The sequence below is a fragment of the Sciurus carolinensis genome, chromosome 14 (genome assembly GCF_902686445.1).
Source record: "Sciurus carolinensis chromosome 14, mSciCar1.2, whole genome shotgun sequence".
Taxonomy (NCBI): Eukaryota; Metazoa; Chordata; class Mammalia; order Rodentia; family Sciuridae; genus Sciurus; species Sciurus carolinensis.
In genome coordinates, this window is record NC_062226.1 from 68,943,696 (window position 1) to 68,962,194 (window position 18,499).

The 18,499-nt window shown below is 43.1% G+C and overlaps 1 protein-coding gene across 4 annotated transcripts in view; it reads right to left on the reverse strand.

The window, feature by feature from the left end:
* Positions 1 to 6,195: 6,195 nt before the first annotated feature.
* The window catches only part of Kank1 (KN motif and ankyrin repeat domains 1), a 203,974-nt gene continuing 191,670 nt past the window's right edge, over positions 6,196 to 18,499 (reverse strand). For 3 of the 4 annotated variants that reach the window (XM_047523888.1, XM_047523890.1, XM_047523892.1), the window contains 7 exons: positions 17,397 to 17,639; positions 16,056 to 16,143; positions 12,744 to 12,963; positions 10,581 to 10,723; positions 9,834 to 10,034; positions 7,881 to 7,979; positions 6,196 to 7,189 (listed from right to left, as the gene is read on the reverse strand). In XM_047523888.1, coding sequence (XP_047379844.1) covers positions 7,127 to 7,189; positions 7,881 to 7,979; positions 9,834 to 10,034; positions 10,581 to 10,723; positions 12,744 to 12,963; positions 16,056 to 16,143; positions 17,397 to 17,639 — 1,057 coding nt within the window. In that variant the 3' untranslated portion in view covers positions 6,196 to 7,126. The remainder of the gene's footprint in view (positions 7,190 to 7,880; positions 7,980 to 9,833; positions 10,035 to 10,580; positions 10,724 to 12,743; positions 12,964 to 16,055; positions 16,144 to 17,396; positions 17,640 to 18,499) is intronic. The other variant, XM_047523891.1, reaches the window with a different exon arrangement.

Below are 18,499 nucleotides of genomic sequence, written 5' to 3' on the forward strand. Positions count from 1 at the left end.
ACTCTTTGAAGAATTATTAGAAGTGACTTGCACCTTCAAAAAAAATGGGTCCCTCTAGATTGTGCTCCACTTGCACTGCCCCAAGATGAAGAGATTTCCTGGGCCTTGGACTCTATGGATGCATTTAGTGTCTGGAGTAGCTGGTAGAAACCAGAGAATGAACACAACATGCAAAGTCTTTATTGGGCATCAAGGGAGCAGGAGGAAGCCAAAGCTAGATGAGTGACTTCCTGTATTTTCATAGATGTGGATGAGACCCTTTCTATGGGAAGTGGGGGCAATGGTTTTGTGGTTTGCACCAGTTAACATCCAACACGTCGCATCTGGATAAGGTTCCTCTATGCAGAGGTTGAAATATGTACAGACGGTAAAGAGGCAATCTTTAGAAGATTATTGGTGAGTAAAGGCAGTGTTTGGCCTTCCTAACTTTAATATGGATTAGAAACACAGATAAGAATCAGTTGGCATATTCCTGGGTCCAAGAGCCTACGTTCTGGAAATTGTAGGAATATTGTTCTCCTCAGTTGGGGTTTCTAAACTCTGACACAAAAGGGTACATCAAAGTGCTCTATTCTGCCTTTTAAAATATACAGACCAGAATCTACAGCAGGGTTTATTACACCAAGGTTCTGGCTACTGGGTTATGTATTTGGCCATATATCCTGACAATGATGGAAGCCTGTGGGGAACTTCATTAATGTTCTTTGGTTATCCAAGGCCTTCCATCAATCAACCTCAGCAATTTAAAAAAAGCGAGTCTTGTCTTTTAGAGATTAATTTATAGATGGGGGAGGATATAAACAAGTTAGTTCTGGTTTCCCAGTAAAACAGATTTCTTCTGTGTCTTGTTACTCAGCTCAGCTCTTCTGACCCCCACAGTTGTGACATATATTCTGTGCCTTTAGGCTGGGGAGATCCCTCCAGTTGGTTCCTGGTCCCATGGTCCCCTGTGACTTTCCCTCACAGATGACTGTCTCAGACTTTGGCGTGAACATTGAGAATGATCACAGTGCTGGCTCTGTAAAGAACAGCCATTGTGTGCTTCTGCCCAGTGGAAGAAAAAGAACAGAGGATGGAATTCAGAGGAAGCAGCTGAAGGATGGGGATGAAGCACGTTCTCCCCTTGCGCCTCACTGAGGTTTCGAGAGGAGACCATGGTTTCTAAACGAGCATTCACTAGGGAGTGAGCCAACACAAGGAGAGACTCAGTAGGGTTGGCATAAAGGAAGAGTTCTTTCTTTCTAAGTGAAATGTTAGGGCCATTTTTTTCTTACAAGGTTGCTGTGATTCAAGTCAGGTCCTCTGGCCAAATTCTAAAACCCAACTCTGGATGAATACAGGGTTTATAAACACTTGATATATTGTACAGCTGTAGAAAGAAAGACTTGCCATTAGCAATGGTGTCTTTGCAAAATCATTTTTAAACTAGGCAGGGAAAGTTCCACAGGAAACAGGTTTCTCATAAGACTATGTGTCTGGAAACTGCAAACAAAGAAAATCTCACAAAGATAAAGGCATGGAAACACTTAGGCCAACCATCAGCAGGTACTTGCAGTTGGGTGAGGAGTCTGCGCTAATAGCCCTTACCCCAGAATAGTGCTTCTCAAAGTGTGGTCCCCAGATCATCATCAGCAGCAGCAGTACCTGTATATGTGTTAGAAATGCTAATTCTTGGGCCTTTCCCTAGACCCACTGGCCTGGAAGCTTTGGGGATGGGGCCCAGCAATCTTTTCACAAATGCTCCTGGGGATTCTGATACACAAGGAAGTTTGAGAGCTACAAGTTTATAAGGAATATTCTGCCTCCCAAGGTGCATAAAAAATGGCTTTTCTTTCATCAAGAAATTATTCTTTAATGCTGGGGGCATATACTGCATGTGATAGATTACATTCTCTCTGTGCAACTAGGATGATCCTGGTATGTGCCCTCTGTGGGAATTAGTCATTTAAATAGTTTTTGGTGTTCTGTGGTTGAGTCCCCAGTGATAGTTTTGTTGCTGTTCACAGATAAACTATTCGGTCACTTGATTAGAGGTACCCCACTTTCAGGAGCCAAATTCTCTATCAATGAATAAAATCTAAGTTATGCTGCAGTAATATCACCTAAAACTTCTCTGATTTAACATAATGCTTTTTTCTTACTCATGATACCCCAGCAAAACAGCTGGTAAAGGAATGCTATTCCAAGTCACTCAGGGACAAGACTGAGGACAGTACTTGCTTCCAAGATCACTGATGGCGGGGAAGTGGGTACATAGAATATGGTGACTGGTGCACTGGCTTTTCAAACCTCCCTCCAGAATTGACATATCATTCCTTTCTTTCTTTTTTGGTAGCAGAGATTGAACTCAAGGGCACTCGGTCACTGAGCCACATCCCCAGCCCTGTATTTTGTATTTTTTTAGAAACAGGGTCTCACTGAGTTGCTTAGTGCCTCACTTTTGCTGAGGCTGGCTTTTGAGATCTTGCTTCAGCCTCCTGAGTCGCTGGGATCACAGGTGTGCACCACGGCTCCCAGCTTGGCATGGCATTTTTAATGATCTTTTTTTTGGTGAAACAATTCACATGGTCAAATCTAATTTCAAAAGTAGGCAAGTACATTCTGTTTTGTGCCCAGAAAAAGAACTAGAGTGTCTGAGAACAGCCCCCTAATGGCTACTATCCAAGGTCATGAGTGCATTCACCATGTGCAAAACCGTGCACTAACGTTACAGAAATGGCAGGGCTGAGAGTTTCCGGTTTTCACTTTCAGTCCTCTTGACCTTCAAGTTGACACTTTCCTTCCCAAGATGTTGTTTGATTTTTTCATTTTTTATAAACTAAAAAATATTGAAGTTTATATACTACAGTGGATGTAACAGTGCCACTACTGCGCAGGCCCGGAAGCTGGCCGTCACCAGGAACTCACCCCCTCTGATCCCTCCCAGTCCTCTCCCTGCCACCCATGGTAACTCTATCCTGATTTCCAAAACTGTGCATGAATTATATTTTTACACTCACTTACTCAGTCAAGCACTAGAACTTCAGTCCTGGCTGATGGTGCTACAAATTCAAGCACAAAAGCCGAATCTAGAGAGCTTCCTGTCAGAAGAATGGCTTTTGTGGAAGGGGACAGTATTTTAGGCAGGTTGTGGTTGGGTGAGTTCTCTAAACTCTTCAGGACTCAACCTAATTAATATTGTCTTTATTACTTGTTTATTTCTACACATCCATATTTCTAAGTAGAGCAGGGACCAGTCAGAAAAATCACTTTGCTGCCTGACAAGTGGTCCAGGAGTTGACACTTAGTTTCCTACAGCCAGTCCACAGTTTGGAGTCGTGTAACACCACTGGGAGCAGAGCAGCACCTGCCTGTCCTAGTTCAGGAATGTCCACTTCCTTTCAATCACACAGCCTTTTAAGACTGGGTAAACTGGTTCCTCTTGGGCTGGGGAATGGGAACCAAGTGTCAAACTTTTTTTGGTTTAAGTACAGGATTGACCTTTGGCTGGAAGAGTGGGAATACTCCTTATGCAGGTTCCACTATGTGAAATTGAGGGCTATATTTCCATCCTCTTGCACATTTAATCATCAAAAGTATTAATGGAGAGGCGGCTAGTTTCCTAAAAGACTGATTCCTCTGTAGATATCCACTGAAACTGATATTCCTATATAAGGATGCATCCATTTAAAAATGGCATTTTGCTTTCCAGCTCCTCTGAAAAATCTGTGTTTGAATTTAAGGCAGGTATCTCAGGGATGCCATCAGAAGCCTGGACTCCATTTGCAAACTCAGAGTGGACTGGGACTGTCCAATTCTGCCCAGAGGAAATAGTCAGTGACCGTAGTGGGAGGGAGCCCAAGTGTGAGCAGCTCTGGGACCCTGTGACCGAGCTCAGCCACATCCTTTTGTGGTAATAATGTTCAACAAGATGCACTTTAAATACATTTTTATAATCAGTTGGCTTTTAAATTATAGCCATGCTGAATAAGAGCAGAGTAAACATGTGATTAGTAATTTCCTTTCGCAGAGAGTAGAATGAAATAGTTTCTGGCTAAGGCCTAGAGTTTAAAAAAAAAATAAGTAAAAAAGAAAATGGAAAATTGTCATCTCAAAGCCAAAAAGCAAGGGTTCATGGCCTTCTCCCTGAGTAGTAATGGCCCAGCTCCATGGGGAAGTGGGGAAGCAAAAGATCAACTTGGGAAAATACTTGAAGAGCTGCCTGCCCACTCAGCTGCTGTCATGTTAGTCCTGAGTCACCCTCATGTTCCTGTTAACACAGAAAATGGTACCAGGGTAGTTGTGTTTCCTGGCCTTGTAGAAATAACTGCTCCAGGAGATGCAGAAATGCCACTCAGAGTAGACAAATGACAGACTGTGGTGTCGCCATCAACAGCAGCAAAAGTAGCTACTGACCCATCAAAGACAACATCTAACATTTCTGGTCTGGATAGAGCTCCCTAGAGCCTACTTGACTTGTTTGGAAAAGAACTTACGTAGAACATCTCGTAATTTGTGACAACAAATCTTTAGTGAGGACCTAATACCTCACAGAGAAATGCCTGGATGTGTGCTGATGCAGATTCCCAGGCTAATGGGTCAGAATTCCCAGGGTGCGGCCGGATGTGCATTTTCCACCAGCTCCCTCACGAAGTTCTCATGCCTGCTGTAAAGGGAAAGATTAGCCTAAAGCATCATAAAAATTGGGTACCTGAAAAAAGGACCCACCAGGATTTAAAGGAAGTTAGTTGCTCATTATTTCCTTTGAGGGAAAAATAAGTTTTCTTTCTATATATAAGGATTTGTCACGTATTTGCAGTACGACAAAGGGGTAAAACTGTTCTCGGGGTACTGACAACTTACAGAAATGGGCTCAACACTCATGTATATGGAGACTTGGGCTAGGTATCGTGTTTCTGGTAAATCTCTCCAGTAGCAAATCATCTCCCTATGGTGTGAGGTCCAGTTGTCACTTCGGTCATAACAGCAGCAGGACAAGGTGTCATTTAACATCAAAGTCTCAAGGTCCCCACTGCTCCATTCCTGTTGTTTTGGGGTTGTTTCCAGGCTTTAGCTGCTCAGTCTTCACAGCCAGGGTTTCTGGGAAATTGGCTGTCACCTCTTAGTCAAGAAAAGTGGGAGGAGTCTTGCCCTATGCCAAACTCAGTTGGGGACCTTACCCAAGCCCCCTGTCACAAGTCCCTTTACGGAGTTGTGCCTCAGCAACTCACAGCTGTACCAATGGGGATAATCGGGCTCTTGTAGGTAGAATGCCAAGATCCCAAGATAAAGAGCATTTGAAGTGCCCATGTTGTGAGAGCAAACAAGGCTAGTGCCAGCCTGTGGTATTGAGAGGTTAGATATACACTGTATAAGACCTGACTCAAAGATAAAACAAGCATTCGTTTTTCTTTAAAATTGAGCACCAGAAATCTGAAAGAGAGCTCAGAGAGGCAGGGGTTCATCTCTTCAGGCATTTAAAATATTATCTTTCTTTCTCAGATGGAACAAAGAAAATCCTCAGGATCACAAACCACCTGAGGTACAGTCCTCTTTGCCCAAAAGGCATGTCAAGGCCATTAAGAGGCAAACAAAAATGGCTCTTCTTCTCAAGTCCCGCTCTGGTCTGTTTTAACTGGTTGTGCCATTTTGGATTCCCAGGAACTTGGCTTGAATAACTACCTGATCCAATATTCAGCCTGAATCCTAGAGCTAGCAGATCTGCCATGGGCAGAACAGGGGCTCAGAGTCCTAGTCACTGTGACCTCACTTTCAGAGTTCACAGAGGGGCCTGGTATCGGGAGCAGTCAGTTACCCTGGGGCTGCCTGAATCGCCAGTTTGGCTTTACAGCTCCACAGGGTCTTCTCTACACAAAGCAAAACATAAAGTCTGTGGTTTCATCTCTTCTTTCTTGTCCCTATATTTCAACCTGTCACAATCAACTGAGTTAAGGATAACTGGACCTGAGAAGACTCAGAGGTTCCCCTGGGAGATTACCTGGCTGATGAGCTGCTTGTCTAATAGTCTTAAACATCAGCCTTGTGATATGCAAGTCAGGGATGGAGTCACACGTGCTCTGAAGACCTGCCCCCTGGGAGCCCAAGCCTACTGGACAGTGCACTGCTCTCCTCTCAATTCATCCATCAGTTTGCTGCCACAGCTGTAAGTCAACAGATTCAGGGCAGACACCTGTCAGATGAAGCAGGGACAAGGAAGAGAGCTTAATGAAATTTTATTTTGAAAATATGGCAAGAATCTAAGGCACTTCAAACATTTAAATACATACAGGACCAAAGTAAGAGTGACATGGTATAAAGGAATCCATAAATAAACGGAGAACTAAGTTTCTCTAGAGGTAAATACAGAGCCAATTCCTCTAACGATTCAACCTTTATCATTATGTATATGTGGGGTTGTGCAATTGTTAAAAATATGGTAATGTTATATGTAATTCTTTTTAATCACTATGGAATATAAAAGTTGAAAATACTGTGTCAATATCATACAGATACCTTTATATAAAAAGTCATAATACATCCACCTAGATAAAACCCACTGAAAATATTTCATGAGTTTTATATGGTTTGAGATTCCATCTTCTATTTTTAAACCTGGGAAACTACCAGCGTGGAGCCCAACTTGCTGATGATCGAAGTTACCTCAACTTCCTTATTTTAAAATAAGACAAGAAAAATGAACAAAACCATGCTGGAATGGATTTTGGAAGCATTTTCCAATGGTTCCACATTTAGGTAAATGCATATATATTTGTGGAAAATTTCAAAAATATAACAATGAGAAACAGACATTTCTTTGAATTATAGGAAGAAGGGGGAGAGGTTGCCCTTTCAGTTCAGGTTACCATATCCTAGAACTGTACATAACGGAGCAGAGACTCAACAGCCAGAGAGACGGGGTTCAAGCCCCACAGAGAGAAGACAGCCAGAGAGAAGGCCTACGTGGCCAGCTGGCAATCTCTCACCGGCTCTGCTTCCCCTCCCAACGCGTCAGCCTTGAACCTGTGCCGTATGCTTCTGTTTGCTGGTGAGCTCAGGCACAGAACATATACATTCAGTATCTGTCACCCCAACAGGAACAATTAGCAGCTTCATGGTGGCATATAAGTGGAGGGCTATTTCCAAACAATCAATCAAATGAACCTCGGTGGGTAGGACCAGGAGATGTCTTCCTTCCAAGCCTCGGAGTGCTCTAGAAAACGGGAAAGGAAAAAAAAATACTTTGGGATTAATAGATGACCTCAGACAGATGTGTCCCCTGTGACATTGGAACTTAGACCACCACAGCTGACAACCACCCATGAGTGCTGGCTGCAGATGTTCACCAGGAGTAGGCCTTGCTCCAAGGCCAGCCAGACCCAGCATATCCAGCTGTCCTGAGACGTCAAGTTGCCCACTGATGGCTTCAGGAACAAGGTGACATATATCCCTGGGCTCAACCTGTACCACTTGGATAATTAGGCACAGAATAAAACCTCCATGTGAGACCATGTGACTCCCAAGGAACAACCTCAACTATACCTCAGCTCTTGAGGCCTTGAGGGTGGGCTACAAATTAATTATTATTATTATTATTATTTTCATACCAAGGATTGAACACAAGGGTGCTTAACCACCGAGTCACATCCCCAACCCTTTTTTATGTTTTATTTAGAGACAGGGTCTTTCTGAGTTGCTAAGTGCCTCACTAATCTGCTGAGGCTAGCTTGAACTCTCAATCCTCCTGCCTCAGCCTCCCAAATTGCTGGGATTACAGGTGTGTGCCACTGTGCTCAGCTAGAAATGAATTCTTAACATAAAACCCATGTCCCCTGTCAACTCCGAGAGGAAGGGGACCTGCTAGTCTGTGGATTGCAGCCTACTTCCAAATGCACGACACTAACCGGAGACTGGGCTTTTGCGAAATTGACGTGGGCGTACAGAAGAACTGCGATGTCTTTGTGTCCTGCTTCCAGGGCTATCGAGAGTGCAGTGCTGCCGTCCTGAGGATGAAAGATAAAGAAGCAGCCAGGTTGGGTTTCTTAAACCTTCAGACAGTCAAAAGTTACCACCATACACTCCAGTAGTTGATGAGAACCACATACTTAACCATTGTTCAGTTCTTTAGAAACATGGTTGGCCAAGTGTTGAGGCCCAAGGATGTGAAGATGAATGAGGCCACCTCAAGACATGGGTCATGAGAAGACTCATTCCACTGGCTTTGTCTCTATCAGTGTTCAGCAAAGAGGCCTGTATACCAGGGATCTCTAAAAAATGCAGGCTGCCCATGAAGAATTTCTATTCAATCATTCTGCTACCAGAAGAGGGCAGTAGGACAGAATGGGGGTCTGTCCACACCGGTTTAAGTTTCTTTTCTTAAAATTACAAATGACCATCCATGTACCATGGTGGACCTAGCCATTTTCTAAACGTTCTGGGGGAGGGAGCTGTGAAATCCTATCTTTATAGAATGCTGCACATCACATCCATGTGTAAGTAAGCATTCAACCCCGTGGACTTGTGAATCCTTAAGATATACCTACCTATCTTATGGAAGTACCAGGGGAAACAAGTACATATGGAAAAAAAGAATTCAGTTAATACCTTGATTTCCATTAAATTGCAGAGATATATATGGAGCACCAAGGCAGAGGGCAACACAGCTTTTCTGTCTAGTCTTGAATTAAAAGATTTGGTTCTGGTCATGAGCAGCAGGAAACAATTTTACACGGTTTAGAATCAGGGTTGTTCCCTACCACACTGTGACTTCTGGGACCTGCGTTTCTCCTTGGAGGCCAGTTGGATGTTCTACTCAGTTATGGATAAGGAAGTGGTCAACTGGTTAGGGTGGCCAGAATTTCTGGAATTCCCTGTGGTTCTATGAAATCTTATTACTGATCTATAAGCTGCTCTTTGCAGAAAGTTAAAAGTCAACCAACAAAACAAAACACATGTGACATAGTCTTGAGGAAAGGTAAGTTGGCAACTCAGTCTCCTGAGGGGGACTGAGGGTACCTGGTAGCTCAAGTGTTCTCTGGTGGAGGTAACTAGGGAGCAGAAGCTGGTCTGCCTTCATCGCAGTAATAAGCCTCTACTGGTTTGCTCTTCTGGCTAAGCAAATTGGTGTTGGCTTGAGCCCAGTGGGATCTGAAATTTATTGCAAAGGAGGATGTTTTCCCCTCTTAGCTTTTTGGTGTTCTGCGTGAAAGGAAGCTCTGGTTCCAACCTCTGTGACCCATGGCCTGCTTTCCTGCCCACAGGTTAGTTAAATGCCTTCTATAGTGCTCTTCCCCTTGGGCCTGGAGACCCTAGAAGCATCCCCTTGCCTTACAAATGTTTTCAGTTAGGGGTTATCTGGGCTTGGTAACAACTTGGGAATGGGATGAGATCAGAGTGAAGACAATGGGATCAGATTGAGCCGAAGTGGGAAAATGTGCAAAGCAGCCAGATCTTAGGAGATATCCTAAGTTACTCATTTTGACGGGCCACAGTATATCACCTGTTTGTACTTCATTTGGGTAAAGAAAGTGTTCTGCTCAAGGAAGAAGGAACTGGTTTCAGTCATAAATGACCCAGTTTCTACTAAGAATGTCCTTTCTAGATGGATTTCTTGGATGTTGCCTGGACTGATTTTATTTTCCTTTAGCATACTGGTCCTCATACGTGCCCATAAATCACCTTTTATGAATTTTGGGGTGAGGCCTATTTGCCTTTCTGCCCTTCACTTTAGTTAATAGGTGCATTAGGCTGCACACAGCTGCCAAGCTGAGCGATAAAAGGAGGGGGCCTGGATGCCAACATGGATCCATAAAGAAAGCAGAGATGGGTGTGTCACTGGCCCAATGGAGACAGCTTACATTGTCCTCCAAGTGGCCGTTGCATCCGGGCTGGGCTAGCAGCAGCTTGACGATCTCCACGTGTCCGTGCTCGCTGGCACACATCAGGGCTGTGGAGCCCTCGTCATCCTGAATGTTGACGTCAGCTCCACAGGCCAGCAGGCCCCTCACCATGTCTATTCGCCCATGACTGACTGCCAGCATAAGGGCGGTCTGCCCTGCCTGAGGGGAGAAATGACAGTGGATTTCAGAAGTGTAGAATGAGCTACCAGGGAGGTGGCCTGTGGGGAAGAGGACAAGAACAGCGTGATGACAAAGAATTGTGTGTGCAATTACTCAGGGCCGAGTGGCAGGCATGGACTAACTAGTTTCTTGCAAGCTAGGAGATAAGGGAGGTCAAAGTAAGGAGTCAATTTTTCACTGTAGCTCTCTCAGGATAGCTGGAAAGTTCAGACCATGTTTAAAAGTCAAGCTGGGAATACACCTAGACTTGGGTCTCCAACCTGACACGAAGACAGTCAGGAAGGAATGAGTATGTCCTGGGTGTATGATAAGGACTCCGAGTCATTTAAGAAGTCAGGCTTGCAGTTTCTGTGCAAACTCTGCAGACAGGGAAGGCCAGGCAAAGGAGAAAGAGGTTTCCAGTGTGACAGCGAAGCCCACGTGTCATTGGTGTATTTGGTCAACAAGGACTCAGAGCTGGAAGTGGACCACAACAGATCTGCTGAGGCCAGTTTGAGCAGCCATTAACAAAGCAAGTGCACTGACCTGACTGGCCTTGGCATTCACGTCCCCGCAGCCAAAGAGTTCTTCCACAACCTGCATGTCTTTCTCTGCCTCCACGGCTGCAAGCGCTGCCAGCATGATGGGAGTGTACCCTGCCTTGTTCTGGTGATCCACATTACACACGTCTGTAAGAAACGAGGCTCTTTAGGGAGGAGCCAGCTCCTAACAGCAGACGTCCATGAGAACTGAAGGAATGGTATCCAAAAGAACCCAGTGAAAGGGCCTTGAGTGCTCAGAGACTAAGTGACTCACAAGGAAACGAGATGCTTTTATGCCAAACCAAAGATGTTTACCATCTCACAAGGCCTGCAGCAGCAGAAATGACAGCGAGTGGCTGCAGAACACCTTGCTTGCCACTGGTGATTGAACGGCAACAGTCTACAGGTCTGTCTGAGGTGCTTCTAAGTAATGGCTGCTCTGAGAAGAAGTGCTCATGTGGGATCTAGACATTTAGAAACTCAAGGGGAGGGTGCAGAGAGCTGAGGGTTTGCAAAAGTTGAGCATAGAACCCCGAATACGCTACTCAGCTCTGCAGTCCTCAATTTACTTCTGCTCTTCCAGGTGCCTAAACACAGAATTTTAATGACCAAACTCTGGTACTTGTGGTCTGAGAGCAATAACAATGCAGAAGTCCTCTAAGAAACTGCCAAGCACTAAGACCTCATGAGCTAGAAGCTCTTCTAAATTATCCCCTGGGCACTTAAAAGCTCCTGAAGCACGTTTCTAATCAAATGAAAAGATGATGGTGTGTGTTGGAAAGCAGCTTTTGTGTGTGACCAAATGTCCAGTATAGTTCTCTCATAAAGGGGCAAGAAGAGATGGTACCAGGAACTTATCTCGAGGTCCCAATCAAGTGCCTACAAAGACATAATGGCATTTACAAAAGTGTGTTTTATGTGAAAAGAGAAGGCTATGTGGAGGAGGAGCTAGGAGAGCATGTGTGTTCTTGAGGGTCCAGGGTCTCAAGCATCCCACGGTCACACTTTATGGATCTAGAATCTCAGCCCATAATGGTGAGCAGCAAAAATTAAAAGTGGTAAAAGTGACTCAACCACAGAATTAAAATCATTTTATCTGCCAACATATCTTTCTACTTCAGCATTTCAAAGGTATATAAAATTGTACCTTTCTGGAGTTATCCTGAAGTAATCCTTTTCAGTTTTTCTGGATATTGTTCACTACTATTTTAATGGGGGCTGACATTATCACTAGCTCTGTTTATAGTCTGGAAAGTCTAAAGAGAGGAGGCCTGAAATTCCTTCTTGTCAGCTGGAAGCAGTTCTACCCTAATATGGAACCCAAAATAGGGAATAAGCCAGCTTAAAGAGGGAAGGAGATAAAATCTGCCTGGATTTCTTTTCTGCATTAGTCTTACACTCCGCAAATAGCAGAAAATATAAGGCCACTGGACAAGAGACAAAGAAAAACTGGACAGTTTCATTATATATCCTAAATCAGGTGTTGACATTATGTCCATTAATTAAACTGAAATCAGTTATTCTGGGATGACTGAAATACACTGCTTAAAAAGTCAATCTACTTCTCAAGTATTGCTCTCACTTTGCATTGAATGCATCTGTGGGCTGTATTCTGGAATGGCAAATAATTTTCCACTGCTCTTATTAAGATGGTTCAGATAGAAGAGTAACACAATTTATGCTGATTCCTCAATAGTAAATTTAGGGAACACTGATTGTATTGTATCTTTGCTTGGTCTCTGTCATGAATACCAACTCACCTCTGCAAAGGCCACTAGCTAGTGGTCAGTGTGTAAGGACAAGCCAAGTGGTTCACAGGCACGAGAGCTCTGACTCTGCTCCTGTGAGCAGGAGCCTGTCTCTTGAGAGCAAACCAGCTAAGCCTGCATGATTCAGTGCAGGCATGAAGGTGAGTCATTTATTACCAGGGATACACCTCACCTGAATGTAGCTGACCTGTAGCCAAAAAAGATCTGGAATCTGTGTTGTTGTCTGATTTTGTTTAAACTTTACCCTCCCCTGCCCGACCTGACAATATTTTTGCCCCAACACACGGAAAAACAATGAAAGGACTTGGGATTGTCAAAAAATCCAGGAGTGAATCAGCCTGCTCTTGTGAGTCACAACCTGAGTGCCCTGAGAGAAAAGACAGGCACGGCCACTGTACCTGCGTCCAGCAGCAGCTTGACGATCTCGAAGTTAGAGTGGGACACACTGTAGTGGAGGGCTGTGTTGCCGTTGCCGTCAGCCATATTGATGATGTAGCGGAGCACGTCCGGGGAGACGGCCTCAAATGCAGCTATGTAGTCGCCCACCATGGCTGGCACTGCCGACTTCTGACTGGACACGCGGAACCACTCGTGCTGGAGGGTGTTCAGACAGAACCTCTGCCAACACACCAAGCTGCCATTAGTTCTATTTATAGGCCTTTCTGAGATTAGCTGAGCGCCTAAGTAACCAGCCTTTTATAGTCAAAGTGTATGCAGTTAGAATCAGCTCACAAAAGAGTCCCAAGAACAGCCTTGAATGCCAGGCTGGAACATTCCTCCAGATTGTAAACTGTATACAGTATTACATTCTAATTTCCATAAAAGAGCAATGGGGCTGGAGCAAGACCCTCCTTCCCCTGAGTTCCTTCATGAGGAGCAGGGCCCCAAATAACCCTGGGGAAGGTACTTATTCTGTATTTGTTTCCTTGACTGAAAACTGGGGATATCTTCTCTTTACAGTGTTTGTGATTAGGATAAAGTAGTTAGGCCGAGCCTTACTAATGAGCTAATATTATGGAATTATGCTGGCCTTGCAAATGATTTTCAAAGAAATCAGGAAGACATTAATTAGCCCACTTATAATTACACTGCTTCCTTCCAGGCCAGACCAATTCCAACTCTTGCAGCTCCTCCCTAGCACTAGGCTGGGAGCCCATACAGAGAATACAGCCAACCAATTCTGACTCAAATCCTAAATGCAAATGTTCAGCCATTTTGTTAAGAAAGAACAAAACAAAAACCTGGAAGGCATTTCATTTTTCATTAGGATCAATTGCCTGGGGCGACCTTAGACTGTGACATACAACTGTGGGGCTCACATTCAACGTGGGTTGCAAGAAGCGCAGTGTAGCCAGTGCTGGGATGAAGATATTTCCACGGGCCTTCCGAGTTTACCACTCACCTGTGGTGTTTGTCTTATTTTTTAAAAAATATTTATAGTTGTAGATGGATACAACACCTCTATTTTATTTATACATGGTGCTAAGGATGGAACACTGCCCCGCACATGCCAGACAAATGCTCTACCACTGAGCCACAAACCTAGTCCTGTGCTGTTTATTTAAAAAAAAAAAAAAAAAGTCAAAGAAAGATAGAAAGCCTAGGTCAAAAGCACTACTACCCAGGAAGTCCTCTTGCTACTGAACAGGTGGGGTTGAGATTAGAGTGTCCATCTCTCTGTGTCTCTGCTACTGATTATTCAGTTTTAACTCATTCGTATTTTAGGTCACTCAAAAAGGGTCCTTGTTGGGCATGGTGGCACCTGCCTGTAATTCCAGAAATTTAAGAGGATGATAAATTCAAGGTTAGCCTGAGAAACATAGCAAGAACCTGTATCAAAAAAAATAAAAATGAGTAGAGATATAGCTCAGAGTAGAGCATCCCTGGGCTAAAAAAAAAAAAAAAAGGGTGGGGGGGAGGTAAGCGGGGTGGTGGCAGTCCTGGCCAGTTAAAAAAAAAAAAATTCCTTTTCTGCAAATCTAACATTCAAATTTCTATTTCTTTGGACTCATCATGCAGAAAGGGAGATTATGTCCTCTGGCTGTCCTAAATTTATTAATGCTAAATAACTGGTGTCCTGACAGGATCACTCACATGTCCACAACTTCACACAGTCCAATATAACACTTTTCCAGTGAATGAAAATTCAAAGTGTATGGGTCACAGTCTATGACACCACGCTCAGCAATCTGGGAGATGCAGAAACGTGAAGTACTTCTTATAGCATATAACCTTGTACTCACAGTAAAACTGTTATGGCTATAAAATGTGGGGTCCTAAAACATCCATTTAAAATTCAGGCTAAATCTGGTGGGATATATCTACACTGAAGTGACATTTCATGGTTTTACTGTCTGACTAAGGCATGATCTCAGGCTGACTTTGCACTGGTGAGTTTCAACATGAAATTCTATGTAACCCTTTGACCAAGAATTTTATGTATTTCCTTCTGAATTTCACAGCCAAATTCCCTTTTCCAGTCCACTAACCAGACAAAGGCTTAGCTGGCTCTGATTAATTTAAGTTTATATAGCAATATAAATAAATATGAGAACTTAAATTTTTAAAAAAGTGCCATATAAGGCAATATGATTTAATTAGAATAAGCAAAACAGACCCGAAGTCAATATACATCTGATCTAGTCCCAGCACTACTAATCTAATCCAGTAGCTGCTGCTCCAGCTGCGTCAATCTTCAGGGTCTCAGTAAAGTGGGGGCTGGACTAGTGTAGAGCACCCTCATAGGAGGTGCAGCAGATAGTTCTGCCAGCCACTGCCGATTTTGAACAGTGTGATGGAGCTATGGCATTCCAATTATGTTTGTCATGTAAGAGAAAAACTATCTAGGATTAGATAATTCCTTAGGTTCCTTGCAATATTCTGATTTCCTACCTGAAAGCCTTGTAAGTCAGCCTTTCCACCAGCTGCTGCTTTATGTTATTTAGCATTGAACATCAGTAATGATTCAGATGCGCATTATTATCTGAACACCAGAAGCCACATTTTCTCAATGCATTGAAATGGAGCTGTCAACTGGAGTGTGGCTCTGGACTACGAAGGAAGCTACGTAGCCAAACCTCAGTGCATGGAATGGTGACATGCTTGGCAATAGTATCATCCTAATCATTGCCATAGAAATATTTGTGTGTCCTATGTTGTGTCATTCATGGTCACTAGGGCAACCACAACCTCTTTGCTTCTGAATCTCTGAAACTCAAATGAAAATGCACACTATTTTTTGTTTAAAATAGTGGCTGCCTACACTCCACATCAGAACACAATGTACAGTTTCATAACTGAAAAGAATGCTAACCTCAGCCCAGATAGGTTTCCAAAAAAAAAAAAACAACAACAACAAAGGAAACAAGCATAAAGACCGATTGCCGGCAATTAGCCCTTCCTTCTATCTGCAAGTCTGTGCTTCACAGATGCCTCCACCCCAAGAAAGTACAGGGTGGGGAGAGGACATCCAAAGTTGGGCCTCAGCAAACAGTGCACTCCTGGGAGCTGGAGTGCAGCACAATGCTCACTCCTGTTAGAAATAGTTCAAGGAGAAGCCTGCATGCAAAAGCAGTTCTGCGTTATTACTAATTAGACCAAATACAATAAAAAGTTAAAGCAGCTCTAGGGCAGGCTGCTGACAGGCCTAGCAGCAGAGCCCCTTGGGTACTCTATACAGACTGAAGACAGTGCATGTTGGTCAGACTCACCATATCTTTGCTGGTCAAAGCTTTGGGATCATTTATGTTATTTTTTAGTAAGTTGCATGCAGACAACATCTTTTCACTCAATTCATACCTAAAAGAGGGGAAAATAAAGATAGCTCAGGAATGACCAGAAAGGGAAAGTCATTTTTATCTTAAAACCAATAACCCTTTAAAAGATAAGTGGCCCTGAGCCAACCCAGGTGGGTTGTGATGGTTGCAGGCACCTCTAAAGCATCTGAGATTGATGTTGCCATACAGGGCCAACATCTCTAGCCAGAGTTCAAGGGCTTTTCATGAGGGTAGCTTCCAGTAGACCAGTTGGGTCTTCATGACATTATGGAGTAACATTTGGGAATTTTTTACTCTTAAAGGTTTGAGAAAATCTAAATTATCACACATACGAAATGCTAACCAGTAAGCCACACATCTGGTAACTCAGAATTGTTCAACCTGTATGAAAATTTAAACATCAGATGACAATGGTAAAGAAATTATATCTCAACAAAGTTGCTTTTAAAAACCAGATAACATTTCAAACCATTTGAAAACACTTGGCAATATAAACTGGAAGCACTTACCTTGTGTTAATGCAGTTAACTGTCATTTTCAAATTAAAGTTTTCTGAAATGTTCTATTTATATTTCACAGAATGAAAAACCATACTGAAGTTTCCATCATCTCTATTCTCTCCTGTTTTATGAGCATCAAATCCATATTTACTTAGTCTTTAAAAATTACTAAATTTTTAGGTACAAGTTTGAGCCAATCAGAGTGTTAGATATTTTATTTCAGCTGCTATTTATGATATTGCCAAATCCCTTGTTGTGTTCCTGATTACTCAGTGAGCAATCATTCAATCATTCAAAGAGCTGTGTAACAGATACTTATCTTTACAGTACATGGGATATTTGGTTGAGGCCAAGTACATGATCCTCATGCACAAAATGATCCTGTAATAACAGTACTGATACTTGCATCAAGATAAATGACTAAAACCAAATGAAATTTTAAAGTGTGCTAGTCACCAAAAATATCAAATTTGTCTTTAAATGTGAGGTGTTCAAACAATGGAAGCTCTACTGGGTAATGGTTCCATGTGTAAAATTAGATAGCAAAGAGTTCCAAGTTCAAAGGAGACAAGCTATCAAACCGTTCTCTTTGCTTTCCTAAGGGATCTGGGGGTTACCATATGTTGTACTTGTTTTATTAGCATCTTGACCAGATGTATACACTTCTAAGGAACAGATCAAATAAATACATATAATCTCAAAATCTGAATGGGACAATTCTATTGCCAACATACACTTAACATGGGAGAGGGGAGGGAAGGGGAATGTACCACACCTCTCTCTGATTTCCACCTTCTCAGGTTCACATTCTTGAACCTGCATTTCATCGTCCACCCTGGTAGACTTGAAACCTTCAATATTAACAGCATGGTGCCCTTCTGCCATTCCCCGAATGTCTTCATCTTCTTCTTCCTCCTCCTCTTCTTCAGGAGGATACTCAATGACATCACACTCGTCATCTGACTCGGAAGAAGAGCTTTCATCTGAGCTGGAATCATCACTTGAAGTTGTTTCATACCTAGGTGGCAATTGGGATTTCAGGAGATGCAAGGTGTGCCCAGAGAGACCCAGTGACAGAAATTTCTATGAAGGCAAATCTGCTGATTGGCTGCAGAAATTTCTCTAGTGGTGTTTTAGACCCTGCACTTAGAAATTCAAAGGAAGGCTGTATGAATGCCTGGTGGGTTCTGAATGGGCTCTGACTTAAAAGGGCCAACTTGGGTTGCCACGTGGTATCATACACTACTTGTTAAAAGGACAACATGGGACTTCTAGCTTAGTATAAATCAAGATCTGCAATTGCTCATTATTTATCTTCTCTGTTCTTCCTATTTTGCCCCAATCAGTCTCCAAGTATCAGAGTGAATAGATCACATAAGTGATCAATGGTCTTCTGATGCATGTCCTCCAAAATCTCCTGGGACATATTGCCCAATGAAACTTAGAAGATTTGGAAAACAGGTACCATCATGTCAACCCTGGTGGCTCACTTTGCTATAAATGTTAACTCTGCACTATTGCTTTCTTGTTGGATCTCTCAGTCAATTGTTTTGATTCAATTGTAGGAAGATAAAGAACCTTAACTATTTATCTGAGTCAACTGGAAAAGAAGGAATAAGCAACTAATAAACATTCTATTTAGAAAGCAAAGAACTGATGGCATGGCTAGGTTACTCTTCAGGTGAAAGGCCCCATGGTTTTGCTCATGAACATGGGTTGCTAAGCAAAAAGCAACTCATGCTGAAGGAGTGGATGACAGTCACTGGGCCATGGAGTGATGCTCTCCACCTCTTTCTGCTCCTCTCTGAGTTCTAGCACAGGTAAGTACCAGCTGTCCAACACAAAGCAGCAACCTTGCTGCCTGCTGTTTCTGGTTGA